Source organism: Engystomops pustulosus, unplaced genomic scaffold (assembly GCF_040894005.1).
Source record: "Engystomops pustulosus unplaced genomic scaffold, aEngPut4.maternal MAT_SCAFFOLD_89, whole genome shotgun sequence".
NCBI classification, from domain to species: Eukaryota; Metazoa; Chordata; class Amphibia; order Anura; family Leptodactylidae; genus Engystomops; species Engystomops pustulosus.
The window spans coordinates 386,135-412,556 of NW_027284975.1; the positions used below are offsets into that span (position 1 = coordinate 386,135).

General features: G+C 60.7%; 2 protein-coding genes across 2 annotated transcripts in view; one reads left to right on the forward strand and one right to left on the reverse strand.

The window, feature by feature from the left end:
* ATAD5 (ATPase family AAA domain containing 5) overlaps positions 1–19,581 on the forward strand; it is a 44,761-nt gene extending 25,180 nt beyond the window's left edge. The window contains exons 13-23 of the mRNA XM_072131554.1: positions 50–189; positions 2,040–2,190; positions 2,262–2,429; positions 2,549–2,646; positions 5,686–5,779; positions 5,898–5,962; positions 6,050–6,224; positions 8,528–8,688; positions 13,840–14,606; positions 14,684–14,842; positions 19,478–19,581. Coding sequence (XP_071987655.1) covers positions 50–189; positions 2,040–2,190; positions 2,262–2,429; positions 2,549–2,646; positions 5,686–5,779; positions 5,898–5,962; positions 6,050–6,224; positions 8,528–8,688; positions 13,840–14,606; positions 14,684–14,842; positions 19,478–19,556 — 2,057 coding nt within the window. The 3' untranslated portion in view covers positions 19,557–19,581. The remainder of the gene's footprint in view (positions 1–49; positions 190–2,039; positions 2,191–2,261; positions 2,430–2,548; positions 2,647–5,685; positions 5,780–5,897; positions 5,963–6,049; positions 6,225–8,527; positions 8,689–13,839; positions 14,607–14,683; positions 14,843–19,477) is intronic.
* Positions 19,582–19,624: 43 nt separating this feature from the next.
* TEFM (transcription elongation factor, mitochondrial) lies at positions 19,625–25,594 on the reverse strand. The gene is made up of 4 exons (XM_072131555.1): positions 25,289–25,594; positions 21,461–21,750; positions 20,380–20,529; positions 19,625–20,306 (listed from the first exon to the last, which is right to left on the reverse strand). Exons 1-4 carry the CDS (start codon positions 25,320–25,322, stop codon positions 19,872–19,874), a joined length of 909 nt encoding a protein of 302 aa, XP_071987656.1. The 5' UTR covers positions 25,323–25,594; the 3' UTR covers positions 19,625–19,871.
* Positions 25,595–26,422: the final 828 nt, after the last annotated feature.

Genomic DNA, 26,422 nt, shown 5'->3' on the forward strand with positions numbered 1-26,422 from the left:
TCTAGCTGTGCCCCCTGACTGTAAGTGACCTGCATTGCCCTCTCTGTAGATACCTGGAGCGCTGCTGACTTCCATGACAGTGAGGACAGTGATGAGGATTCTCTCTGTAACACTCTGCTCATCTCCGGGCCCCCAGGGGTGGGGAAGACGGCCGCAGTCTACGCCTGTGCACAGGAGCTAGGGTTCAAGGTGAGTCCTGCGCTTCCTAGCCCCCTGCCTCCCACCTCGCCTCCTCCTGCCGCCCTTGCTCGCGCCCTCGCCTCCTCCTCCTGCCGCCCACGCTCGCGCCCTCGCCTCCTCCTCCTGCCGCTCGCGCCCTCGCCTCCTCCTCCTGCCGCTCGCGCCCTCGCCTCCTCCTCCTGCCGCTCGCGCCCTCGCCTCCTCCTCCTGCCGCCCACGCTCGCGCCCTCGCCCCCTCCTCCTGCCGCTCGCGCCCTCGCCTCCTCCTCCTGCCGCCCACGCTCGCGCCCTCGCCGCCTCCTCCTCCTGCCGCCCACGCTCGCGCCCTCGCCGCCTCCTCCTCCTGCCACCCACGCTCGCGCCCTCGCCGCCTCCTCCTCCTGCCGCCCACGCTCGCGCCCTCGCCGCCTCCTCCTCCTGCCGCCCACGCTCGCGCCCTCGCCGCCTCCTCCTCCTGCCGCCCACGCTCGCGCCCTCGCCGCCTCCTCCTCCTGCCGCCCACGCTCGCGCCCTCGCCGCCTCCTCCTCCTGCCGCCCCCTCCTCCTGCCGCCCACGCTCGCGCCCTCGCCGCCTCCTCCTCCTGCCGCCCCCTCCTCCTGCCGCCCACGCTCGCGCCCTCGCCGCCCCCTCCTCCTGCCGCCCACGCTCGCGCCCTCGCCGCCTCCTCCTCCTGCCGCCCACGCTCGCGCCCTCGCCGCCTCCTCCTCCTGCCGCCCACGCTCGCGCCCTCGCCGCCTCCTCCTCCTGCCGCCCACGCTCGCGCCCTCGCCGCCTCCTCCTCCTGCCGCCCTCGCCGCCTCCTCCTCCTGCCGCCCTCGCCGCCTCCTCCTCCTGCCGCCCACGCTCGCGCCCTCGCCGCCTCCTCCTCCTGCCGCCCACGCTCGCGCCCTCGCCGCCTCCTCCTCCTGCCGCCCACGCTCGCGCCCTCGCCGCCTCCTCCTCCTGCCGCCCACGCTCGCGCCCTCGCCGCCTCCTCCTCCTGCCGCCCACGCTCGCGCCCTCGCCGCCTCCTCCTCCTGCCGCCCACGCTCGCGCCCTCGCCGCCTCCTCCTCCTGCCGCCCACGCTCGCGCCCTCGCCGCCTCCTCCTCCTGCCGCCCACGCTCGCGCCCTCGCCGCCTCCTCCTCCTGCCGCCCACGCTCGCGCCCTCGCCGCCTCCTCCTCCTGCCGCCCACGCTCGCGCCCTCGCCGCCTCCTCCTCCTGCCGCCCACGCTCGCGCCCTCGCCGCCTCCTCCTCCTGCCGCCCACGCTCGCGCCCTCGCCGCCTCCTCCTCCTGCCGCCCACGCTCGCGCCCTCGCCGCCTCCTCCTCCTGCCGCCCACGCTCGCGCCCTCGCCGCCTCCTCCTCCTGCCGCCCACGCTCGCGCCCTCGCCGCCTCCTCCTCCTGCCGCCCACGCTCGCGCCCTCGCCGCCTCCTCCTCCTGCCGCCCATCCCCGCGCCCTCGCCGCCTCCTCCTCCTCCTGCCGCCCATCCCCGCGCCCTCGCCGCCTCCTCCTCCTCCTGCCGCCCATCCCCGCGCCCTCGCCGCCTCCTCCTCCTCCTGCCGCCCATCCCCGCGCCCTCGCCGCCACCTCCTCCTCCTGCCGCCCATCCCCGCGCCCTCGCCGCCTCCTCCTCCTCCTCCTGCCGCCCATCCCCGCGCCCTCGCCGCCTCCTCCTCCTCCTGCCGCCCATCCCCGCGCCCTCGCCGCCTCCTCCTCCTCCTGCCGCCCATCCCCGCGCCCTCGCCGCCTCCTCCTCCTCCTGCCGCCCATCCCCGCGCCCTCGCCGCCTCCTCCTCCTGCCGCTCGCGCCCTCGCCGCCGCCTCCTCCTCCTGCCGCCCATCCCCCCTGTAGTAATACTCATCTCATCCAGGTATTTGAGGTTAACGCGTCTTGTCAGCGCAGTGGCCGCCAGATCCTGGCCCAGCTGAAGGAAGCCACCCAGTCCCACCAGGTGGACCAGCAGGGGGTGGGTGCTCACAAGCCCTGCTTCTTCAGCAGCTCCAGCATTGGCCGCTCACCCAGTAAGTGATACCCGCTGCCCCAGCTCCCCTAGGTATGTAGATAAAGCTAAACTGCAGACTATTACCCCTAGGAAAACTAAACTCCCCAAAGAGGGTGGTGTGTTCACCAAGGAAGCCCCCTGTGTCCCCCCGAGGAGCCGGCCTGCGGAAAGGATTGGCACCCAAATCCTTATCAAACTTCTTCCTTAAATCAGCACCCAAGCAAAAGCAAGACAAGAAGCACTCTGAGCTTGTAGCAGGTAAGTCTCACACCCTAAAATGTCAGTGTCACCCCCTGCTCCCTGCGGGGTGAGGTCAGAGGTTACATTACATGTGATGGCCCTATAGATATTATATAAACTGAGCCCATTGTATTCAGAACCAGCGCCAGGGCAGCAGGGGAAGAGAACAGACAGAGGGTCCACATCAGAGGAGACTCGCCGGAAGACCGCAACCTCCCTTATTCTGTTTGAAGAGGTGTGTATTGTGGGTGCTGTGTATGAGCCATGTCTCCTCTCTCCCTGGGGATGTATTGTGGGTGCTGTGTATGAGCCGTGTCTCCCTGGGGGTGTATTGTGGGTGCTGTGTATGAGCCATGTCTCCTCTCTCCCTGGGGATGTATTGTGGGTGCTGTGTATGAGCCGTGTCTCCCTGGGGGTGTATTGTGGGTGCTGTGTATGAGCCATGTCTCCTCTCTCCCTGGGGATGTATTGTGGGTGCTGTGTATGAGCCGTGTCTCCCTGGGGGTGTATTGTGGGTGCTGTGTATGAGCCATGTCTCCTGTCTCCCTGGGGATGTATTGTGGGTGCTGTGTATGAGCCGTGTCTCCCTGGGGGTGTATTGTGGGTGCTGTGTATGAGCCGTGTCTCCCTGGGGGTGTATTGTGGGTGCTGTGTATGAGCCGTGTCTCCCTGGGGTGTATTGTGGGTGCTGTGTATGAGCCGTGTCTCCCTGGGGGTGTATTGTGGGTGCTGTGTATGAGCCGTGTCTCCCTGGGGGTTTATTGTGGGTGCTGTGTAAGAGCCGTGTCTCCCTGGGGGTGTATTGTGGGTGCTGTGTATGAGCCGTGTCTCCCTGGGGTGTATTGTGGGTGCTGTGTATGAGCCGTGTCTCCCTGGGGGTGTATTGTGGGTGCTGTGTATGAGCCGTGTCTCCCCTCTCCCTGGGGGGTGTATTGTGGGTGCTGTGTATGAGCCGTGTCTCCCTGGGGGTGTATTGTGGGTGCTGTGTATGAGCCGTGTCTCCCTGGGGATGTATTGTGGGTGCTGTGTATGAGCCGTGTCTCCCTGGGGGTGTATTGTGGGTGCTGTGTATGAGCCGTGTCTCCCTGGGGGTGTATTGTGGGTGCTGTGTATGAGCCGTGTCTCCCTGGGGGTGTATTGTGGGTGCTGTGTATGAGCCGTGTCTCCCTGGGGTGTATTGTGGGTGCTGTGTATGAGCCGTGTCTCCCCTCTCCCTGGGGTGTATTGTGGGTGCTGTGTATGAGCCGTGTCTCCCCTCCCCCTGGGGTGTATTGTGGGTGCTGTGTATGAGCCGTGTCTCCCCTCTCCCTGGGGGTGTATTGTGGGTGCTGTGTATGAGCCGTGTCTCCCTGGGGTGTATTGTGGGTGCTGTGTATGAGCCGTGTCTCCCTGGGGGTGTATTGTGGGTGCTGTGTATGAGCCGTGTCTCCCCTCTCCCTGGGGATGTATTGTGGGTGCTGTGTATGAGCCGTGTCTCCCTGGGGTGTATTGTGGGTGCTGTGTATGAGCCGTGTCTCCCTGGGGGTGTATTGTGGGTGCTGTGTATGAGCCGTGTCTCCCTGGGGGTGTATTGTGGGTGCTGTGTATGAGCCGTGTCTCCCCTCTCCCTGGGGATGTATTGTGGGTGCTGTGTATGAGCCGTGTCTCCCTGGGGTGTATTGTGGGTGCTGTGTATGAGCCGTGTCTCCCTGGGGGTGTATTGTGGGTGCTGTGTATGAGCCGTGTCTCCCTGGGGGTGTATTGTGGGTGCTGTGTATGAGCCGTGTCTCCCCTCTCCCTGGGGGTGTATTGTGGGTGCTGTGTATGAGCCGTGTCTCCCTGGGGGTGTATTGTGGGTGCTGTGTATGAGCCGTGTCTCCCTGGGGGTGTATTGTGGGTGCTGTGTATGAGCCGTGTCTCCCTGGGGGTGTATTGTGGGTGCTGTGTATGAGCCGTGTCTCCCTGGGGGTGTATTGTGGGTGCTGTGTATGAGCCATGTCTCCTCTCTCCCTGGGGATGTATTGTGGGTGCTGTGTATGAGCCGTGTCTCCCTGGGGGTGTATTGTGGGTGCTGTGTATGAGCCGTGTCTCCCTGGGGGTGTATTGTGGGTGCTGTGTATGAGCCGTGTCTCCCTGGGGGTGTATTGTGGGTGCTGTGTATGAGCCGTGTCTCCCTGGGGGTGTATTGTGGGTGCTGTGTATGAGCCGTGTCTCCCTGGGGTGTATTGTGGGTGCTGTGTATGAGCCGTGTCTCCCTGGGGGTGTATTGTGGGTGCTGTGTATGAGCCGTGTCTCCCTGGGGTGTATTGTGGGTGCTGTGTATGAGCCGTGTCTCCCTGGGGGTGTATTGTGGGTGCTGTGTATGAGCCGTGTCTCCCTGGGGGTGTATTGTGGGTGCTGTGTATGAGCCGTGTCTCCCTGGGGGTGTATTGTGGGTGCTGTGTATGAGCCGTGTCTCCCTGGGGGTGTATTGTGGGTGCTGTGTATGAGCCATGTCTCCTCTCTCCCTGGGGGTGTATTGTGGGTGCTGTGTATGAGCCGTGTCTCCCTGGGGGTGTATTGTGGGTGCTGTGTATGAGCCGTGTCTCCCTGGGGGTGTATTGTGGGTGCTGTGTATGAGCCGTGTCTCCCTGGGGGTGTATTGTGGGTGCTGTGTATGAGCCGTGTCTCCCCTCTCCCTGGGGGGTGTATTGTGGGTGCTGTGTATGAGCCGTGTCTCCCTGGGGGTGTATTGTGGGTGCTGTGTATGAGCCGTGTCTCCCTGGGGGTGTATTGTGGGTGCTGTGTATGAGCCGTGTCTCCCTGGGGGTGTATTGTGGGTGCTGTGTATGAGCCGTGTCTCCCTGGGGGTGTATTGTGGGTGCTGTGTATGAGCCGTGTCTCCCTGGGGGTGTATTGTGGGTGCTGTGTATGAGCCGTGTCTCCCTGGGGGTGTATTGTGGGTGCTGTGTATGAGCCGTGTCTCCCTGGGGGTGTATTGTGGGTGCTGTGTATGAGCCGTGTCTCCCTGGGGGTGTATTGTGGGTGCTGTGTATGAGCCGTGTCTCCCCGGGGGTGTATTGTGGGTGCTGTGTATGAGCCGTGTCTCCCCTCTCCCTGGGGGTGTATTGTGGGTGCTGTGTATGAGCCGTGTCTCCCCTCTCCCTGGGGGTGTATTGTGGGTGCTGTGTATGAGCCGTGTCTCCCCTCTCCCTGGGGGTGTATTGTGGGTGCTGTGTATGAGCCGTGTCTCCCTGGGGGTGTATTGTGGGTGCTGTGTATGAGCCACGCCTCCTGTTAACCCTTTGTGTTGCAGGTTGATGTGATATTTGATGATGATACTGGATTTCTTGGTGCCATTAAGACGTTTATGAGTACGACCAAGCGGCCGGTGGTCCTTACTACGAGCGGTGAGTGCCGGGGGATGGGACTGAGCCTTGTGGGCATCTATTTCCCGCTGTTATCAGCCATGTGTAGAGGTAACGTTCAGTCTGGATCCATGGGGTGAATGTTGGTCTCTCTTCTTAGATCCTACTTTTGGGATGATGTTTGATGGAGCGTTTGAGGAGATTTCCTTCCACACGCCGTCTGTGGTGAGTAGCAGGAGCCATTGCTAAAGGGCGGGTGCAGCATTCTGGGGTCTTGTGTGTGACTTCCCCTGGGGGTCCTGTGTGTTGCAGGTGAATGTTACCAGCTTCCTGCAGACGTTATGTCTGACAGAAAACCTCCGGACAGACCCCAAGGATGTGACCACCTTCCTGACCACCAACAGATGTGACATCAGACAGAGCATCCTGCAGCTGCAGTACTGGGCCCGCAGCGGAGGAGGCCGAGCCCGTGACAAGCCGCTGCCAGGTAAGGGGGGAGGCCGGGACAGGCCGCTGCCAGGTGAGGGGTGAGGCCGGGACAGGCCGCTGCCAGGTGAGGGGTGAGGCCGGGACAGGCCGCTGCCAGGTGAGGGGTGAGGCCGGGACAGGCCGCTGCCAGGTGAGGGGTGAGGCCGGGACAGGCCGCTGCCAGGTGAGGGGTGAGGCCGGGACAGGCCGCTGCCAGGTGAGGGGTGAGGCCGGGACAGGCCGCTGCCAGGTGAGGGGTGAGGCCGGGACAGGCCGCTGCCAGGTGAGGGGTGAGGCCGGGACAGGCCGCTGCCAGGTGAGGGGTGAGGCCGGGACAGGCCGCTGCCAGGTGAGGGGTGAGGCCGGGACAGGCCGCTGCCAGGTGAGGGGGGAGGCCGGGACAGGCCGCTGCCAGGTGAGGGGGGAGGCCGGGACAGGCCACTGCCAGGTGAGGGGGGAGGCCGGGACAGGCCGCTGCCAGGTGAGGGGTGAGGCCGGGACAGGCCGCTGCCAGGTGAGGGGGGAGGCCGGGACAGGCCGCTGCCAGGTGAGGGGTGAGGCCGGGACAGGCCGCTGCCAGGTGAGGGGTGAGGCCGGGACAGGCCGCTGCCAGGTGAGGGGTGAGGCCGGGACAGGCCGCTGCCAGGTGAGGGGTGAGGCCGTGACAAGCCGCTGCCAGGTGAGGGGGGAGGCCGGGACAGGCCGCTGCCAGGTGAGGGGGGAGGCCGGGACAGGCCGCTGCCTTGTGAGGGGGGAGGCCGGGACAGGCCGCTGCCAGGTGAGGGGGGAGGCCGGGACAGGCCGCTGCCTTGTGAGGGGGGAGGCCGGGACAGGCCGCTGCCAGGTGAGGGGGGAGGCCGTGACAGGCCGCTGCCAGGTGAGGGGGGAGGCCGGGACAGGCCGCTGCCAGGTGAGGGGGGAGGCCGGGACAGGCCGCTGCCTTGTGAGGGGGGAGGCCGGGACAGGCCGCTGCCAGGTGAGGGGGGAGGCCGGGACAGGCCGCTGCCAGGTGAGGGGGGAGGCCGGGACAGGCCGCTGCCTTGTGAGGGGGGAGGCCGGGACAGGCCGCTGCCAGGTGAGGGGGGAGGCCGGGACAGGCCGCTGCCTGGTGAGGGGGGAGGCCGGGACAGGCCGCTGCCTTGTGAGGGGGGAGGCCGGGACAGGCCGCTGCCAGGTGAGGGGGGAGGCCGGGACAGGCCGCTGCCAGGTGAGGGGTGAGGCCGGGACAGGCCGCTGCCAGGTGAGGGGGGAGGCCGGGACAGGCCGCTGCCAGGTGAGGGGTGAGGCCGGGACAGGCCGCTGCCAGGTGAGGGGTGAGGCCGGGACAGGCCGCTGCCAGGTGAGGGGTGAGGCCGGGACAGGCCGCTGCCAGGTGAGGGGTGAGGCCGTGACAAGCCGCTGCCAGGTGAGGGGGGAGGCCGGGACAGGCCGCTGCCAGGTGAGGGGGGAGGCCGGGACAGGCCGCTGCCTTGTGAGGGGGGAGGCCGGGACAGGCCGCTGCCAGGTGAGGGGGGAGGCCGGGACAGGCCGCTGCCTTGTGAGGGGGGAGGCCGGGACAGGCCGCTGCCAGGTGAGGGGGGAGGCCGTGACAGGCCGCTGCCAGGTGAGGGGGGAGGCCGGGACAGGCCGCTGCCAGGTGAGGGGGGAGGCCGGGACAGGCCGCTGCCTTGTGAGGGGGGAGGCCGGGACAGGCCGCTGCCAGGTGAGGGGGGAGGCCGGGACAGGCCGCTGCCAGGTGAGGGGGGAGGCCGGGACAGGCCGCTGCCTTGTGAGGGGGGAGGCCGGGACAGGCCGCTGCCAGGTGAGGGGGGAGGCCGGGACAGGCCGCTGCCTGGTGAGGGGGGAGGCCGGGACAGGCCGCTGCCTTGTGAGGGGGGAGGCCGGGACAGGCCGCTGCCAGGTGAGGGGGGAGGCCGGGACAGGCCGCTGCCTGGTGAGGGGGGAGGCCGGGACAGGCCGCTGCCAGGTGAGGGGGGAGGCCGTGACAGGCCGCTGCCAGGTGAGGGGGGAGGCCGGGACGGGCCGCTGCCAGGTGAGGGGTGAGGCCGGGACGGGCCGCTGCCAGGTGAGGGGGGAGGCCGGGACGGGCCGCTGCCAGGTGAGGGGGGAGGCCGGGACGGGCCGCTGCCAGGTGAGGGGGGAGGCCGGGACAGGCCGCTGCCAGGTGAGGGGGGAGGCCGGGACAGGCCGCTGCCAGGTGAGGGGGGAGGCCGGGACACAGGTACAATAATGGGGGCCCCCCCCCGGGACGAGCATCTACCATTAGAGGGGTGGGTGCTGGGTCCTGGTGTTCTTGTCTCTGACTTGGTGTTTGTGATACAGATGTGCAGGCGCTGGGGTCGTCGGAGGCCGGTGCTGACGCTGTCTGTGAAGATCCAGCACCTGGCACCGTCGGGGTGCCCGGGTGCCACATGGGGTGTGCAGAGAACCTGCTGGGTGTAGATAACATCGCTCCTCCCGGTGACCTGATCACCTTCATCAAGGTAAGTGTCACAGGTGTGTCTGAGCGTAACCCGCGGTGATGGATGGAGGGAGTGTAACCTGCGTGTGATGGAGGGATGGAGGGAGTGTAACCTGCGTGTGATGGAGGGATGGAGGGAGTGTAACCTGCGTGTGATGGAGGGATGGAGGGAGTGTAACCTGCGTGTGATGGATGGATGTATGGAGTGTAACCTGCGTGTGATGGAGGGATGGAGGGAGTGTAACCTGCGTGTGATGGATGGATGGATGGAGGGAGTGTAACCTGCGTGTGATGGATGGAGGGAGTGTAACCTGCGTGTGATGGATGGATGGAGGGAGTGTAACCTGCGTGTGATGGAGGGATGGATGGAGGGAGTGTAACCTGCGTGTGATGGATGGAGGGAGTGTAACCTGCGTGTGATGGATGGAGGGAGTGTAACCTGCGTGTGATGGATGGATGGAGGGAGTGTAACCTGCGTGTGATGGATGGATGGAGGGAGTGTAACCTGCGTGTGATGGATGGATGGAGGGAGTGTAACCTGCGTGTGATGGATGGATGGAGGGAGTGTAACCTGCGTGTGATGGATGGATGGATGGAGGGAGTGTAACCTGCGTGTGATGGATGGATGGAGGGAGTGTAACCTGCGTGTGATGGATGGATGGAGGGAGTGTAACCTGCGTGTGATGGATGGATGGATGGAGTGTAACCTGCGTGTGATGGATGGATGGATGGAGTGTAACCTGCGTGTGATGGATGGATGGATGGAGTGTAACCTGCGTGTGATGGATGGATGGAGGGAGTGTAACCTGCGTGTGATGGAGGGATGGAGGGAGTGTAACCTGCGTGTGATGGATGGAGGGAGTGTAACCTGCGTGTGATGGAGGGATGGAGGGAGTGTAACCTGCGTGTGATGGATGGATGGAGGGAGTGTAACCTGCGTGTGATGGATGGATGGAGGGAGTGTAACCTGCGTGTGATGGATGGAGGGAGTGTAACCTGCGTGTGATGGAGGGATGGAGGGAGTGTAACCTGCGTGTGATGGATGGATGGAGGGAGTGTAACCTGCGTGTGATGGATGGATGGAGGGAGTGTAACCTGCGTGTGATGGATGGATGGAGGGAGTGTAACCTGCGTGTGATGGATGGAGGGAGTGTAACCTGCGTGTGATGGATGGATGGAGGGAGTGTAACCTGCGTGTGATGGAGGGAGTGTAACCTGCGTGTGATGGAGGGATGGAGGGAGTGTAACCTGCGTGGGATGGAGGGAGTGTAACCTGCGTGTGATGGATGGATGGATGGAGTGTAACCTGCGTGTGATGGATGGATGGAGGGAGTGTAACCTGCGTGTGATGGAGGGATGGAGGGAGTGTAACCTGCGTGTGATGGAGGGATGGAGGGAGTGTAACCTGCGTGTGATGGAGGGATGGAGGGAGTGTAACCTGCGTGTGATGGATGGATGGAGGGAGTGTAACCTGCGTGTGATGGATGGATGGAGGGAGTGTAACCTGCGTGTGATGGATGGAGGGAGTGTAACCTGCGTGTGATGGAGGGATGGAGGGAGTGTAACCTGCGTGTGATGGAGGGATGGAGGGAGTGTAACCTGCGTGTGATGGAGGGATGGAGGGAGTGTAACCTGCGTGTGATGGATGGATGGAGGGAGTGTAACCTGCGTGTGATGGATGGATGGATGGAGTGTAACCTGCGTGTGATGGATGGATGGAGGGAGTGTAACCTGCGTGTGATGGAGGGAGTGTAACCTGCGTGTGATGGATGGATGGAGGGAGTGTAACCTGCGTGTGATGGAGGGAGTGTAACCTGCGTGTGATGGATGGATGGAGGGAGTGTAACCTGCGTGTGATGGATGGATGGAGTGTAACCTGCGTGTGATGGAGGGAGTGTAACCTGCGTGTGATGGAGGGAGTGTAACCTGCGTGTGATGGATGGATGGAGGGAGTGTAACCTGCGTGTGATGGAGGGATGGAGGGAGTGTAACCTGCGTGTGATGGATGGATGGAGGGAGTGTAACCTGCGTGTGATGGATGGAGGGAGTGTAACCTGCGTGTGATGGATGGATGGAGGGAGTGTAACCTGCGTGTGATGGATGGATGGAGGGAGTGTAACCTGCGTGTGATGGAGGGATGGAGGGAGTGTAACCTGCGTGTGATGGAGGGATGGAGGGAGTGTAACCTGCGTGTGATGGAGGGAGGGAGTGTAACCTGTGTGTGATGGATGGATGGATGGAGGGAGTGTAACCTGCGTGTGATGGATGGATGGAGGGAGTGTAACCTGCGTGTGATGGATGGATGGATGGAGTGTAACCTGCGTGTGATGGATGGATGGATGGAGTGTAACCTGCGTGTGATGGAGGGAGTGTAACCTGCGTGTGATGGATGGAGGGAGTGTAACCTGCGTGTGATGGAGGGATGGAGGGAGTGTAACCTGCGTGTGATGGATGGAGGGAGTGTAACCTGCGTGTGATGGATGGATGGAGGGAGTGTAACCTGCGTGTGATGGATGGAGGGAGTGTAACCTGCGTGTGATGGAGGGAGTGTAACCTGCGTGTGATGGAGGGATGGAGGGAGTGTAACCTGCGTGTGATGGATGGATGGAGGGAGTGTAACCTGCGTGTGATGGATGGATGGAGGGAGTGTAACCTGCGTGTGATGGATGGATGGAGGGAGTGTAACCTGCGTGTGATGGATGGATGGAGGGAGTGTAACCTGCGTGTGATGGATGGATGGAGGGAGTGTAACCTGCGTGTGATGGAGGGATGGAGGGAGTGTAACCTGCGTGTGATGGATGGAGGAAGTGTAACCTGCGTGTGATGGATGGAGGGAGTGTAACCTGCGTGTGATGGATGGAGGGAGTGTAACCTGCGTGTGATGGAGGGATGGATGGAGTGTAACCTGCGTGTGATGGAGGGATGGAGGGAGTGTAACCTGCGTGTGATGGAGGGATGGAGGGAGTGTAACCTGCGTGTGATGGATGGATGGAGGGAGTGTAACCTGCGTGTGATGGATGGATGGAGGGAGTGTAACCTGCGTGTGATGGAGGGATGGAGGGAGTGTAACCTGCGTGTGATGGATGGATGGAGGGAGTGTAACCTGCGTGTGATGGAGGGAGTGTAACCTGCGTGTGATGGAGGGATGGAGGGAGTGTAACCTGCGTGTGATGGATGGATGGAGGGAGTGTAACCTGCGTGTGATGGATGGAGTGTAACCTGCGTGTGATGGAGGGATGGAGGGAGTGTAACCTGCGTGTGATGGATGGATGGATGGAGTGTAACCTGCGTGTGATGGATGGATGGAGTGTAACCTGCGTGTGATGGATGGATGGAGGGAGTGTAACCTGCGTGTGATGGATGGATGGATGGAGTGTAACCTGCGTGTGATGGATGGAGGGAGTGTAACCTGCGTGTGATGGATGGATGGAGTGTAACCTGCGTGTGATGGAGGGATGGAGGGAGTGTAACCTGCGTGTGATGGAGGGATGGAGGGAGTGTAACCTGCGTGTGATGGATGGAGGGAGTGTAACCTGCGTGTGATGGATGGATGGATGGAGTGTAACCTGCGTGTGATGGATGGATGGATGGAGTGTAACCTGCGTGTGATGGATGGATGGATGGAGTGTAACCTGCGTGTGATGGAGGGATGGAGGGAGTGTAACCTGCGTGTGATGGATGGAGGGAGTGTAACCTGCGTGTGATGGATGGAGGGAGTGTAACCTGCGTGTGATGGATGGATGGATGGAGTGTAACCTGCGTGTGATGGATGGATGGAGGGAGTGTAACCTGCGTGTGATGGAGGGATGGAGGGAGTGTAACCTGCGTGTGATGGAGGGATGGAGGGAGTGTAACCTGCGTGTGATGGAGGGATGGAGGGAGTGTAACCTGCGTGTGATGGAGGGATGGAGGGAGTGTAACCTGCGTGTGATGGATGGATGGAGGGAGTGTAACCTGCGTGTGATGGAGGGATGGAGGGAGTGTAACCTGCGTGTGATGGATGGATGGAGTGTAACCTGCGTGTGATGGATGGATGGAGGGAGTGTAACCTGCGTGTGATGGATGGATGGAGGGAGTGTAACCTGCGTGTGATGGAGGGATGGAGGGAGTGTAACCTGCGTGTGATGGATGGATGGATGGAGTGTAACCTGCGTGTGATGGATGGATGGAGGGAGTGTAACCTGCGTGTGATGGAGGGATGGAGGGAGTGTAACCTGCGTGTGATGGAGGGATGGAGGGAGTGTAACCTGCGTGTGATGGAGGGATGGAGGGAGTGTAACCTGCGTGTGATGGAGGGAGTGTAACCTGCGTGTGATGGATGGATGGATGGAGTGTAACCTGCGTGTGATGGAGGGATGGAGGGAGTGTAACCTGCGTGTGATGGATGGATGGATGGAGTGTAACCTGCGTGTGATGGAGGGATGGAGGGAGTGTAACCTGCGTGTGATGGAGGGATGGAGGGAGTGTAACCTGCGTGTGATGGAGGGATGGAGGGAGTGTAACCTGCGTGTGATGGAGGGATGGAGGGAGTGTAACCTGCGTGTGATGGATGGAGGGAGTGTAACCTGCGTGTGATGGAGGGATGGAGGGAGTGTAACCTGCGTGTGATGGATGGATGGAGGGAGTGTAACCTGCGTGTGATGGAGGGATGGAGGGAGTGTAACCTGCGTGTGATGGAGGGATGGAGGGAGTGTAACCTGCGTGTGATGGATGGAGGGAGGGAGTGTAACCTGCGTGTGATGGAGGGATGGAGGGAGTGTAACCTGCGTGTGATGGAGGGAGTGTAACCTGCGTGTGATGGAGGGATGGAGGGAGTGTAACCTGCGTGTGATGGATGGATGGATGGAGGGAGTGTAACCTGCGTGTGATGGATGGAGGGAGTGTAACCTGCGTGTGATGGAGGGATGGAGGGAGTGTAACCTGCGTGTGATGGAGGGATGGAGGGAGTGTAACCTGCGTGTGATGGATGGATGGAGGGAGTGTAACCTGCGTGTGATGGATGGATGGATGGAGGGAGTGTAACCTGCGTGTGATGGATGGATGGAGGGAGTGTAACCTGCGTGTGATGGATGGATGGAGGGAGTGTAACCTGCGTGTGATGGATGGATGGAGGGAGTGTAACCTGCGTGTGATGGATGGAGGGAGTGTAACCCTTGGTGGTTCTGTGTTGCAGGAGCAGGTCGGGGCGTCCTCCCGGTTACACCCTTTGGGGCAGTTATTGGCAGAGTTTCATTCCCGGAAGGTTTTCTTTACGGCCAGTAATGTGGAGTTTCTCCTGCCCCTCCCGGTGCATGTGGAGGAGCCGGCAGCCAGAGAGATCCCGGAGCCGCCCCCGGTGCCTGATGCTGAGGCTCTGGAGGAGGACTGTGGGGTGAAGGCCTCTGCCACCATGAAGCGCAGGCGGAAGCTGCTGATGCTCAACGACAGCGACTTGTTTGAAAGTGACTCCAACTCAATGGATGCGGCCCTGAGCGCTGCACGGCCTGAGCAGGAGAGCGCCCCCTGCTGTAGCACCTCCAGTGGTGGGAGGAGGGCGCTGTCCCCGGCAGAGCAGCAGGCCTCTCTCCTGGTGTGTCAGTGTCTGGACTCCATGGCAGAGTTTGCGGATCACATATCGGGCCTGGACTGCTTCACCTGTGACCCCACAGACCCTGCATACAGCTGCAGCCCCACCTGGACACAGAGCAGGCTGAAGCATGGCCTGTGCGATGCTCTGCGGACTGAGAGCAGGGATGTCTGGAGCGTGCAGAGCTGCGGGGAGATACGCGGCTTTATAGAGGCCCTCTCCTTCCACAAGTGCTCCTCCAGACTCTCCAAAGCACTGGACTCTTCCCTGGAATTGTGCAGGCGGCTTGGTGTAGACCCCTCAGAGGAGCTGACCCTGCGCGTGCCCGCAGTCCGGGAGCAGGTGTACTACGGGCAGCCGGCGGCCACCACCATGTAAGTATTGTGTGTGCCCCCCACCCGGTGCTGCCAGTCCCAGGGGAGGCCAGTGGCTCATCTGCCCTCTGTTTCAGTGTCTCCGAGACCCGAATATCACTTGTGAGGGATGTGCTGTCTCATCCGACCTTCATCAGCCTCGGGAACAGGGACGTGAATGTGACAGAATATCTACCGGCCCTGAGGAGCATCTGCCGAATACAGAAGACAAAGGAGGACGGCAAAACCAAGAGGAGGTGAGAGATCACATGTCATCACCACAAACACTGACTGCTCCCCAAAATATCTCCGTCTCCATCACCCCTCCATATAGATTGTGTCCTCACCTCCTCTCTCCATCTCCCCTCCATATAGATTGTATCCTCACCTCGTGTCTCCATCTCCCCTCCATATAGATTGTGCCCTCACCTCGTGTCTCCATCTCCCCTCCATATAGATTGTGTCCTCACCTCGTGTCTCCATATAGATTGTGTCCTCACCTCGTGTCTCCATCTACCCTCCATATAGATTGTGTCCTCACCTCGTGTCTCCATCTACCCTCCATATAGATTGTGTCCACACCTCATGTCTCCATCTCCCCTCCATATAGATTGTGTCCTCACCTCGTGTCTCCATATAGATTGTGTCCTCACCTCGTGTCTCCATCTACCCTCCATATAGATTGTGTCCTCACCTCGTGTCTCCATCTACCCTCCATATAGATTGTGTCCACACCTCATGTCTCCATCTACCCTCCATATAGATTGTGTCCTCACCTGGTGTCTCCATCTCCCCTCCATATAGATTGTGTCCTCACCTTGTGGTTCCATCTCCCCTCCATATAGATTGTGTCCTCACCTCGTGTCTCCATCTACCCTCCATATAGATTGTGTCCTCACCTCGTGTCTCCATCTCCCCTCCATATAGATTGTGTCCTCACCTCGTGTCTCCATCTCCCCTCCATATAGATTGTGTCCTCACCTCATGTCTCCATCTCCCCTCCATATAGATTGTGTCCTCACCTCGTATCTCCATCTCCCCTCCATATAGATTGTGTCCTCACCTCGTGTCTCCATCTCCCCTCCATATAGATTGTGTCCTCACCTCATGTCTCCATCTCCCCTCCATATAGATTGTGTCCTCACCTCGTATCTCCATCTCCCCTCCATATAGATTGTGTCCTCACCTCGTGTCTCCATCTCCCCTCCATATAGATTGTGTCCTCACCTCGTGTCTCCATCTACCCTCCATATAGATTGTGTCCTCACCTCGTGTCTCCATCTCCCCTCCATATAGATTGTGTCCTCACCTCGTGTCTCCATCTACCCTCCATATAGATTGTGTCCTCACCTCGTGTCTCCATCTACCCTCCATATAGATTGTGTCCTCACCTCGTGTCTCCATCTACCCTCCATATAGATTGTGTCCTCACCTCGTGTCTCCATCTACCCTCCATATAGATTGTGTCCTCCCCTCGTGTCTACATCTACCCTCCATATAGATTGTGTCCTCCCCTCGTGTCTACATCTACTCTCCATATAGATTGTGTCCTCACCTCGTGTCTCCATCTACCCTCCATATAGATTGTGTCCTCACCTCGTGTCTCCATCTACCCTCCATATAGATTGTGTCCTCACCTCGTGTCTCCATCTCCCCTCCATATAGATTGTGTCCTCACCTCGTGTCTCCATCTCCCCTCCATATAGATTGTGTCCTCACCTCCTGTCTCCATATAGATTGTGTCCTCACCTCGTGTCTCCATCTACCCTCCATATAGATTGTGTCCTCACCTCCTGTCTCCATCTACCCTCCATATAGATTGTGACCTCACCTCGTGTCTCCATCTACCCTCCATATACATTGTGTCCTCACCTCATGTCTCCATCTCCCCTCCATATAGATTGTGTCCTCACCTCGTGTCTCCATCTACCCTCCATATAGATTGTGTCCTCACCTCGTGTCTCCATCTACCCTCCATATAGATTGTGTCCTCACCTCGTGTCTCCATCTCCCCTCCATATAGATTGTGTCCTCACCTCGTGTCTCCATCTCCCCTCCATATAGATTGTGTCCTCACCTCGTGTCTCCATATAGATTGTGTCCTCACCTCGTGTCTCCATCTACCCTCCATATAGATTGTGTCCTCACCTCCTGTCTCCATCTACCCTCCATATAGATTGTGTCCTCACCTCGTGTCTCCATCTACCCTCCATATAGATTGTGTCCTCACCTCGTGTCTCCATCTCCCCTCCATATAGATTGTGTCCTCACCTCATGTCTCCATCTACCCTCCATATAGATTGTGTCCTCACCTCGTGTCTCCATCTCCCCTCCATATAGATTGTGTCCTCACCTCGTGTCTCCATCTACCCTCCATATAGATTGTGTCCTCACCTCGTGTCTCCATCTCCCCTCCATATAGATTGTGTCCTCACCTCGTGTCTCCATCTACCCTTCATATAGATTGTGTCCTCACCTCGTGTCTCCATCTCCCCTCCATATAGATTGTGTCCTCACCTCGTGTCTCCATCTACCCTTCATATAGATTGTGTCCTCACCTCGTGTCTCCATCTACCCTCCATATAGATTGTGTCCTCACCTCGTGTCTCCATCTACCCTCCATATAGATTGTGTCCACACCTCATGTCTCCATCTACCCTCCATATAGATTGTGTCCTCACCTCGTGTCTCCATCTACCCTCCATATAGATTGTGTCCTCACCTCGTGTCTCCATCTCCCCTCCATATAGATTGTGCCCTCACCTCGTGTCTCCATCTCCCCTCCATATAGATTGTGTCCTCACCTCGTGTCTCCATCTCCCCTCCATATAGATTGTGTCCTCACCTCGTGTCTCCATCTCCCCTCCATATAGATTGTGTCCTCACCTCGTGTCTCCATCTACCCTCCATATAGATTGTGTCCTCACCTCGTGTCTCCATCCACCCTCCATATAGATTGTGTCCTCACCTCGTGTCTCCATCTCCCCTCCATATAGATTGTGTCCTCACCTCGTGTCTCCATCTCCCCTCCATATAGATTGTGTCCTCACCTCGTGTCTCTATCTACCCCCATATAGATTGTGTCCTCACCTCATGTCTCCATCTCCCCTCCATATAGATTGTGTCCTCACCTCGTGTCTCCATCTCCCCTCCATATAGATTGTGTCCTCACCTCGTGTCTCCATCTCCCCTCCATATAGATTGTGTCCTCGACTCGTGTCTCCATCTTCCCTCCATATAGATTGTGTCCTCACCTCCTGTCTCCATCCCCCCTCCATATAGATTGTGTCCTCACCTCGTGCCTCCATCTCCCCTCCATATAGATTGTGCCCTCACCTCGTGTCTCCATCTACCCTCCATATAGATTGTGTCCTCACCTCGTGTCTCCATCTCCCCTCCATATAGATTGTGTCCTCACCTCGTGTCTCCATCTCCCCTCCATATAGATTGTGTCCTCACCTCATGTCTCCATCTCCCCTCCATATAGATTGTGTCCTCACCTCATGTCTCCATCTACCCTCCATACAGATTGTGTCCTCACCTCGTGTCTCCATCTCCCCTCCATATAGATTGTGTCCTCACCCCGTGTCTCCATCTACCCTCCATATAGATTGTGTCCTCACCTCGTGTCTCCATCTACCCTCCATATAGATTGTGTCCTCACCTCGTGTCTCCATCTCCCCTCCATATAGATTGTGTCCTCACCTCGTGTCTCCATATAGATTGTGTCCTCACCTCGTGTCTCCATCTACCCTCCATATAGATTGTGTCCTCACCTCGTGTCTCCATCTACCCTCCATATAGATTGTGTCCTCACCTCGTGTCTCCCTCTACCCTCCATATAGATTGTGTCCTCACCTCGTGTCTCCATCTACCCTCCATATAGATTGTGTCCTCACCTCGTGTCTCCATCTATCCTCCATATAGATTGTGTCCTCACCTCGTGTCTCCATCTACCCTCCATATAGATTGTGTCCTCACCTCGTGTCTCCATCTACCCTCCATATAGATTGTGTCCTCACCTCGTGTCTCCATCTCCCCTCCATATAGATTGTGTCCTCACCTCGTGTCTCCATCTCCCCTCCATATAGATTGTGTCCTCACCTCGTGTCTCCATCTCCCCTCCATATAGATTGTGTCCTCACCTCGTGTCTCCATCTCCCCTCCATATAGATTGTGTCCTCACCTCGTGTCTCCATCTCCCCTCCATATAGATTGTGTCCTCACCTCGTGTCTCCATCTCCCCTCCATATAGATTGTGTCCTCACCTCGTGTCTCCATCTCCCCTCCATATAGATTGTGTCCTCACCTCGTGTCTCCATCTCCCCTCCATATAGATTGTGTCCTCACCTCGTGTCTCCATCTCCCCTCCATATAGATTGTGTCCTCACCTCGTGTCTCCATCTCCCCTCCATATAGATTGTGTCCTCACCTCGTGTCTCCATCTCCCCTCCATATAGATTGTGTCCTCACCTCGTGTCTCCATCTCCCCTCCATATAGATTGTGTCCTCACCTCGTGTCTCTATCTACCCTCCATATAGATTGTGTCCTCACCTCGTGTCTCCATCTCCCCTCCATATAGATTGTGTCCTCACCTCGTGTCTCCATCTACCCTCCATATAGATTGTGTCCTCACCTCGTGTCTCCATCTCCCCTCCATATAGATTGTGTCCTCACCTCGTGTCTCCATCTCCCCTCCATATAGATTGTGTCCTCACCTCGTGTCTCCATCTCCCCTCCATAGTGACCTCCTCGCTGCTCTTCCTGCTCTATGTGATACTCCTCTCGCTGCTCTTCCTGCTCTATGTGATACTCCTCTCGCTGCTCTTCCTGCTCTATGTGATACTCCTCTCGCTGCTCAGTGGTGACTCCATATTTTGTGTCTCTGCAGGTTCCTTCATTATTTGGAGGGGATCCATTTGGAGTTTCCTAGAACAACACTAAGTGCCCTGGCGCTGGACTTCCCCTGAGCCGGGGGGTGGTGGAGGAGGGGGGGTGGGGGGGCGGCTTATTGTATAAATAATCCTGGAGCTGATAATAATTTTTATTTATCATTAAATCTTTATTTATGTGATGATGTCCCTGCGGGGTCTGCACTGTGGCTCTGTGAGCTCCATCATGTCTGTGATTCTTATGTTTTTACACATCAGTTTTGTTTAAGGACTGGAATATTAAAGGAGGCTTTTACCTCTTCTCCTGTCTCATCATGTGACCTTTCAGATGGTCATGTGGGAGGGGCCAGTAGATGAGCCGCTCTGGTCACCTGACCTCAGCAGGTCCTTCCTTCAGGTCTGGTGTTTTCTGAGGAGCTCGTAGAAGGCGATGGCCTGCAGCAGAGCGTCACACAACTCTTCGTTGCGGTTCTGTCCTCGGGGGTGGAGCTTGTGTTTGTACTGGAGGAGGAGTTCTGGTAGGAGGTGGATCCGTGACTGCTGCAGGGTTTCTGCCTCCTCTACCAGCCGCTGCACTAGCTCCACCCCACTGGTCTTGGCCCCACCCACCATGATATCAAAGTGCTTCCCCACAATGGAGCGGGCCATGCTGAAGACCCGGTGCTGGCGCTCCACCATGTACCCGGGGTTCAGCAGCGCGTACACCAGGGCCTCCACCACCCGCAGGTGCAGAGTTACTGGAAACATGGATGCATTCTGGGAGGACAGCGAGCTCTTCTCCACGATGTACAGGTCTGTAGGAGGGAGCAGGGACAGGGCTGACGACACCTGCAGAGGAGAAGAGGCAGAGGCAGCATTGTGCACGAGCAGGCACCGGCAGTCCTATGTAAATCATACACACCTCCTCCAGGTACAGGTCCGGGTGCGACTTGCCCTTCAGTAATGGAGACCATTCGTGTTGGCGCCAGTCTCTTACCGTCATCGTACGGTCCATATGGGCCCAGGCCAGACGCTTCATGCCAAACACAATGGAGACGATGCTATCTGCCGCCTGAGGAGAGGGAGAAGCGGGTACAGCCTAGGGCAGTGATGGCTAACCTATGGCACTGGTGGTGGAGGTGGCACTCAGGCCATCACCAGAGATGACTCCAGGTATCTTCCTGCAGTCCCAGACAGCCCAGGACTTGCTGTGCACAGAGCTATTATAAAGTGACAGCTCTACCTGGGACTATTTTCTGCTTTATTGGTGCCTCAGGGGCTGGTATCAATGAAAGCTGTGACAGAGAAGGGAGTATAAATCACAAATTAAATTTCTGTGATGGCACTTTGCGATAATTAAGCGGGTCTTTGTTGTAGTTTGGGCACTCGGTCTCTAAAAGGTTCGCCATCACTGGCCTAGGGTAACCCCGGGGGGGGGGGGTTGCGGGAGGGCACTAGTCGTGGGAGAGGGGACACGGGTTTAGGCACTAGTCATTGGGTGGAGGGGGGGAACGACATGTACGGTCTGTAGTGAGGCGAGTACTAGGCACCGGAGCTTCCAGGCATGAAGGGGGGTGGGGTGTGTACGGGGCACCGGGGACACGTCCGGTATGTAGCGAGGGGGCACCGGGAACACGTCCGGTATGTAGCGAAGGGGATACGGGGCACCGGGGACACGCTCAGGCATCGGGGGGGGGGGGGGAGAGAAATACGAGGCACCGGGGCCATGCCCAGGCATTAGGCCGGGGGGGGGGGGGGGGGGGGGGGTAGTACGAGGCACCGGGGCCAGGCATTAGGCGGGGGGGGGGGGGGGGGGGAAATATGAGGCACCAGGGACACTTCCAGTCATGGAAGGGGGGGGGGTGTACGAGGCACCAGTGATGGGTGTAAGATGGACCTGTCACGTAGGGATATGGAGGGGAAGAGATAAGAGGCACCGGGTACACTTCCAGTCATGGGGGGGGGGGGGGGTTAAGAGGCACCGGTGTTGTTTGGGTCGTCACCTTGAGGCGACCGGTGGACACCTCGGGCTTGATGAAGCCGGTGCCGTCCCGTCTTCCCCCCTGCTTGGGGTCACTGAGTCCTGGGCTGGGGGTCGGGTTCCTCCTTCTGACATTCGGGGGGGGATGAGGTTCCTCCCAGTACGGGGCTTGTGGCAGCTGCGGTCCTGGGGCAGTGTGTGGAGGGCACATCTCCTCTTCATCAGGTATTGCCCCATGGCTCCCATCCTGCGAGGCACCAGAGCTACTCACACCCCGAGTGCAGTACAGGGGGCAAAACAGGATCCTCCCACCTGTACAAGTCATATAATCAGTATACAGGGAGGTAAGGGGTCAGGAGCTGGGGGGGGGGGGTGGTGGTGTACAGGGAGGTAAGGGGTCAGGAGCTGGAGGGGGGTGTACAGGGAGGTAAGGGGTCAGGAGCTGGAGGGGGGTGTACAGGGAGGTAAGGGGTCAGGAGCTGGAGGGGGGTGTACAGGGAGGTAAGGGGTCAGGAGCTGGGGGGGTGTACAGGGAGGTAAGGGGTCAGGAGCTGGGGGGGGGGTGGTGTACAGGGAGGTCAGGAGCTGGGGGGAGGGGGTGGTGGTGGTGTACAGGGAGGTCAGGGGTCAGGAGCTGGGGCGGGGGTGGTGTACAGGGAGGTCAGGGGTCAGGAGCTGGGGCGGGGGTGGTGTACAGGGAGGTCAGGAGCTGGGGCGGGGGTGGTGTACAGGGAGGTCAGGAGCTGGGGCGGGGGTGGTGTACAGGGAGGTCAGGAGCTGGGGCGGGGGTGGTGTACAGGGAGGTCAGGGGTCAGGAGCTGGGGCGGGGGTGGTGTACAGGGAGGTCAGGGGTCAGGAGCTGGGGCGGGGGTGGTGTACAGGGAGGTCAGGGGTCAGGAGCTGGGGCGGGGGTGGTGTACAGGGAGGTCAGGGGTCAGGAGCTGGGGCGGGGGTGGTGTACAGGGAGGTCAGGGGTCAGGAGCTGGGGCGGGGGTGGTGTACAGGGAGGTCAGGGGTCAGGAGCTGGGGCGGGGGTGGTGTACAGGGAGGTCAGGGGTCAGGAGCTGGGGCGGGGGTGGTGTACAGGGAGGTCAGGGGTCAGGAGCTGGGGCGGGGGTGGTGTACAGGGAGGTCAGGGGTCAGGAGCTGGGGCGGGGGTGGTGTACAGGGAGGTCAGGGGTCAGGAGCTGGGGCGGGGGTGGTGTACAGGGAGGTCAGGGGTCAGGAGCTGGGGCGGGGGTGGTGTACAGGGAGGTCAGGGGTCAGGAGCTGGGGGGGGGGTGGTGTACAGGGAGGTCAGGGGTCAGGAGCTGGGGGGGGTGGTGTACAGGGAGGTAAGGGGTCAGGAGCTGGGGGGGGGTGGTGTACAGGGAGGTAAGGGGTCAGGAGCTGGGGGGGGGTGGTGTACAGGGAGGTAAGGGGTGGTGTACAGGGAGGTAAGGGGTCAGGAGCTGGTGTACAGGGAGGTAAGGGGTCAGGAGCTGGGGGGGGGGGGGGTGTACAGGGAGGTAAGGGGTCAGGAGCTGGTGTACAGGGAGGTAAGGGGTCAGGAGCTGGTGTACAGGGAGGTAAGGGGTCAGGAGCTGGGGGGGGGGGTGTGTACAGGGAGGTAAGGGGTCAGGAGCTGGGGGGGTGGTGTACAGGGAGGTCAGGGGTCAGAAGCTGGGGCGGGGGTGGTGTACAGGGAGGTCAGGGGTCAGGAGCTGGGGCGGGGGTGGTGTACAGGGAGGTCAGGGGTCAGGAGCTGGGGGGGGTGTACAGGGAGGTCAGGGGTCAGGAGCTGGGGCGGGGGTGGTGTACAGGGAGGTCAGGGGTCAGGAGCTGGGGCGGGGGTGGTGTACAGGGAGGTCAGGGGTCAGGAGCTGGGGGGGGTGGTGTACAGGGAGGTAAGGGGTCAGGAGCTGGGGGGGGGTGGTGTACAGGGAGGTAAGGGGTCAGGAGCTGGGGGGGGGTGGTGTACAGGGAGGTAAGGGGTCAGGAGCTGGGGGGGGGTGGTGTACAGGGAGGTAAGGGGTCAGGAGCTGGGGGGGGGGGGGTGTACAGGGAGGTAAGGGGTCAGGAGCTGGTGTACAGGGAGGTAAGGGGTCAGGAGCTGGGGGGGGGGTGTACAGGGAGGTAAGGGGTCAGGAGCTGGGGGGGGGTGGTGTACAGGGAGGTGAGGGGTCAGGAGCTGGGGGGGGTGGTGTACAGGGAGGTGAGGGGTCAGGAGCTGGGGGGGGTGGTGTACAGGGAGGTAAGGGGTCAGGAGCTGGTGTACAGGGAGGTAAGGGGTCAGGAGCTGGTGTACAGGGAGGTAAGGGGTCAGGAGCTGGGGGGGGGTGTGTACAGGGAGGTAAGGGGTCAGGAGCTGGGGGGGGGTGTACAGGGAGGTAAGGGGTCAGGAGCTGGGGGGGGGGTGTACAGGGAGGTAAGGGGTCAGGAGCTGGGGGGGGTGTACAGGGAGGTAAGGGGTCAGGAGCTGGGGGGGGGTGTACAGGGAGGTAAGGGGTCAGGAGCTGGGGGGGTGGTGTACAGGGAGGTAAGGGGTCAGGAGCTGGGGGGGGTGGTGTACAGGGAGGTAAGGGGTCAGGAGCTGGGGGGGGTGGTGTACAGGGAGGTAAGGGGTCAGGAGCTGGGGGGGGGGGGTGTACAGGGAGGTAAGGGGTCAGGAGCTGGGGGGGGGGGTGGTGTACAGGGAGGTAAGGGGTCAGGAGCTGGGGGGGGGGTGGTGTACAGGGAGGTAAGGGGTCAGGAGCTGGGGGGGGTGGTGTACAGGGAGGTAAGGGGTCAGGAGCTGGGGGGGGGGGTGTACAGGGAGGTAAGGGGTCAGGAGCTGGTGTACAGGGAGGTAAGGGGTCAGGAGCTGGGGGGGGGGGGTGGTGTACAGGGAGGTAAGGGGTCAGGAGCTGGGGGGGGGGTGGTGTACAGGGAGGTAAGGGGTCAGGAGCTGGGGGGGGGGTGTACAGGGAGGTAAGGGGTCAGGAGCTGGTGTACAGGGAGGTAAGGGGTCAGGAGCTGGGGGGGGTGGTGTACAGGGAGGTAAGGGGTCAGGAGCTGGGGGGGGGGTGTACAGGGAGGTAAGGGGTCAGGAGCTGGGGGGGGTGTACAGGGAGGTAAGGGGTCAGGAGCTGGGGGGGGGGTGTACAGGGAGGTAAGGGGTCAGGAGCTGGGGGGGGGGGTGTACAGGGAGGTAAGGGGTCAGGAGATGGGGGGGGGGGTGTACAGGGAGGTAAGGGGTCAGGAGCTGGGGGGGGTGTACAGGGAGGTAAGGGGTCAGGAGCTGGGGGGGGGGGTGTACAGGGAGGTAAGGGGTCAGGAGCTGGGGGGGTGGTGTACAGGGAGGTAAGGGGTCAGGAGCTGGGGGGGGGTGTACAGGGAGGTAAGGGGTCAGGAGCTGGGGGGGGGTGTACAGGGAGGTAAGGGGTCAGGAGCTGGGGGGGGGTGTACAGGGAGGTAAGGGGTCAGGAGCTGGGGGGGGGGGTGTACAGGGAGGTAAGGGGTCAGGAGCTGGGGGGGGGGTGTACAGGGAGGTAAGGGGTCAGGAGCTGGGGGGTGGTGTACAGGGAGGTAAGGGGTCAGGAGCTGGGGGGTGGTGTACAGGGAGGTAAGGGGTCAGGAGCTGGGGGGTGGTGTACAGGGAGGTAAGGGGTCAGGAGCTGGGGGGTGGTGTACAGGGAGGTAAGGGGTCAGGAGCTGGGGGGGGTGGTGTACAGGGAGGTAAGGGGTCAGGAGCTGGGGGGTGGTGTACAGGGAGGTAAGGGGTCAGGAGCTGGGGGGGGTGTACAGGGAGGTGGTAGACAGGGGGCAGGTACGGGTGGGGGGTAGACAGGGAGGTAAGGGGGCAGGGGCTTTGCTTTACGGCTGTACTTACCGCTATGGATCAAAGTTTTCATGTTTCTGTACATTGTGGTCACGTGGTTTCTTCACCACAAGTCGCGATCTAATGACGTAAGAGACACGTGACCTGATATTGCGCACAATATAGAGATGTGCGCATGCTTTTACTGCTAAATCTGGAGACTCCCCCTAACGGCGACCGTGCGCACTGCATGAGGGAAGGCACGTGACCAGGGCCGGGGAGGTGACCCGGGAGATGGACGGGGGAGGTGACCCGGGAGATGGAGGGGGAGGTGACCCGGGAGATGGAGGGAGAGGTGACCCGGGAGATAGAGGGGGAGGTGACCCGGGAGATGGAGGGGGAGGTGACCCGGGAGATGGAGGGGGAGGTGACCCGGGAGATGGAGGGGGAGGTGACCCGGGAGATGGAGGGGGAGGTGACCCGGGAGATGGAGGGAGAGGTGACCCGGGAGATAGAGGGGGAGGTGACCCGGGAGATGGAGGGGGAGGTGACCCGGGAGATGGAGGGGGAGGTGACCCGGGAGATGGACGGGGGAGGTGACCCGGGAGATGGACAGGGGAGGTGACCCGGGAGATGGAGGGGAGGGGACCCGGGAGATGGGAGGGGACCCGGGAGATGGAGGGGAGGTGACCCGGGAGATGGACGGGGAGGTGACCCGGGAGATGGAGGGGGAGGTGACCCGGGAGATGGAGGGGGAGGTGACCCGGGAGATGGAGGGGAGGTGACCCGGGAGATGGAGGGGGAGGTGACCCGGGAGATGGAGGGGAGGTGACCCGGGAGATGGAGGGGAGGTGACCCGGGAGATGGAGAGGAGGTGACCCGGGAGATGGAGGGGGAGGGGACCCGGGAGATGGACGGGGAGGTGACCCGGGAGATGGAGGGGGAGGGGACCCGGGAGATGGACGGGGAGGTGACCCGGGAGATGGACGGGGAGGTGACCCGGGATATGGAGGGGGAGGTGACCTGGGAGATGGAGGGGAGGTGACCCGGGAGATGGAGGGGGAGGTGACCGGGGAGAAGGATGGGGACGGGGAGGTGACCCGGGAGATGGAGGGGAGGTGACCCGGGAGAAGGATGGGGACGGGGGAGGTGACCCGGGAGATGGAGGGGAGGTGACCCGGGAGAAGGATGGGGACGGGGAGGTGA

What these genes read in the sequence shown, in the direction of transcription:
- TEFM (XM_072131555.1), bottom strand. Translation starts at nt 25,322, where the DNA reads ATGTACAGAAACATGAAAACTTTGATCCATAGCG. An exon ending in GAAAACTTTGATCCATAGCG is followed by an intron (nt 21,751 to 25,288) that starts GTAAGTACAGCC and finishes TGACTTGTACAG; the next exon opens with GTGGGAGGATCCTGTTTTGC. An exon ending in TGTCCACCGGTCGCCTCAAG is followed by an intron (nt 20,530 to 21,460) that starts GTGACGACCCAA and finishes CCCTCTCCTCAG; the next exon opens with GCGGCAGATAGCATCGTCTC.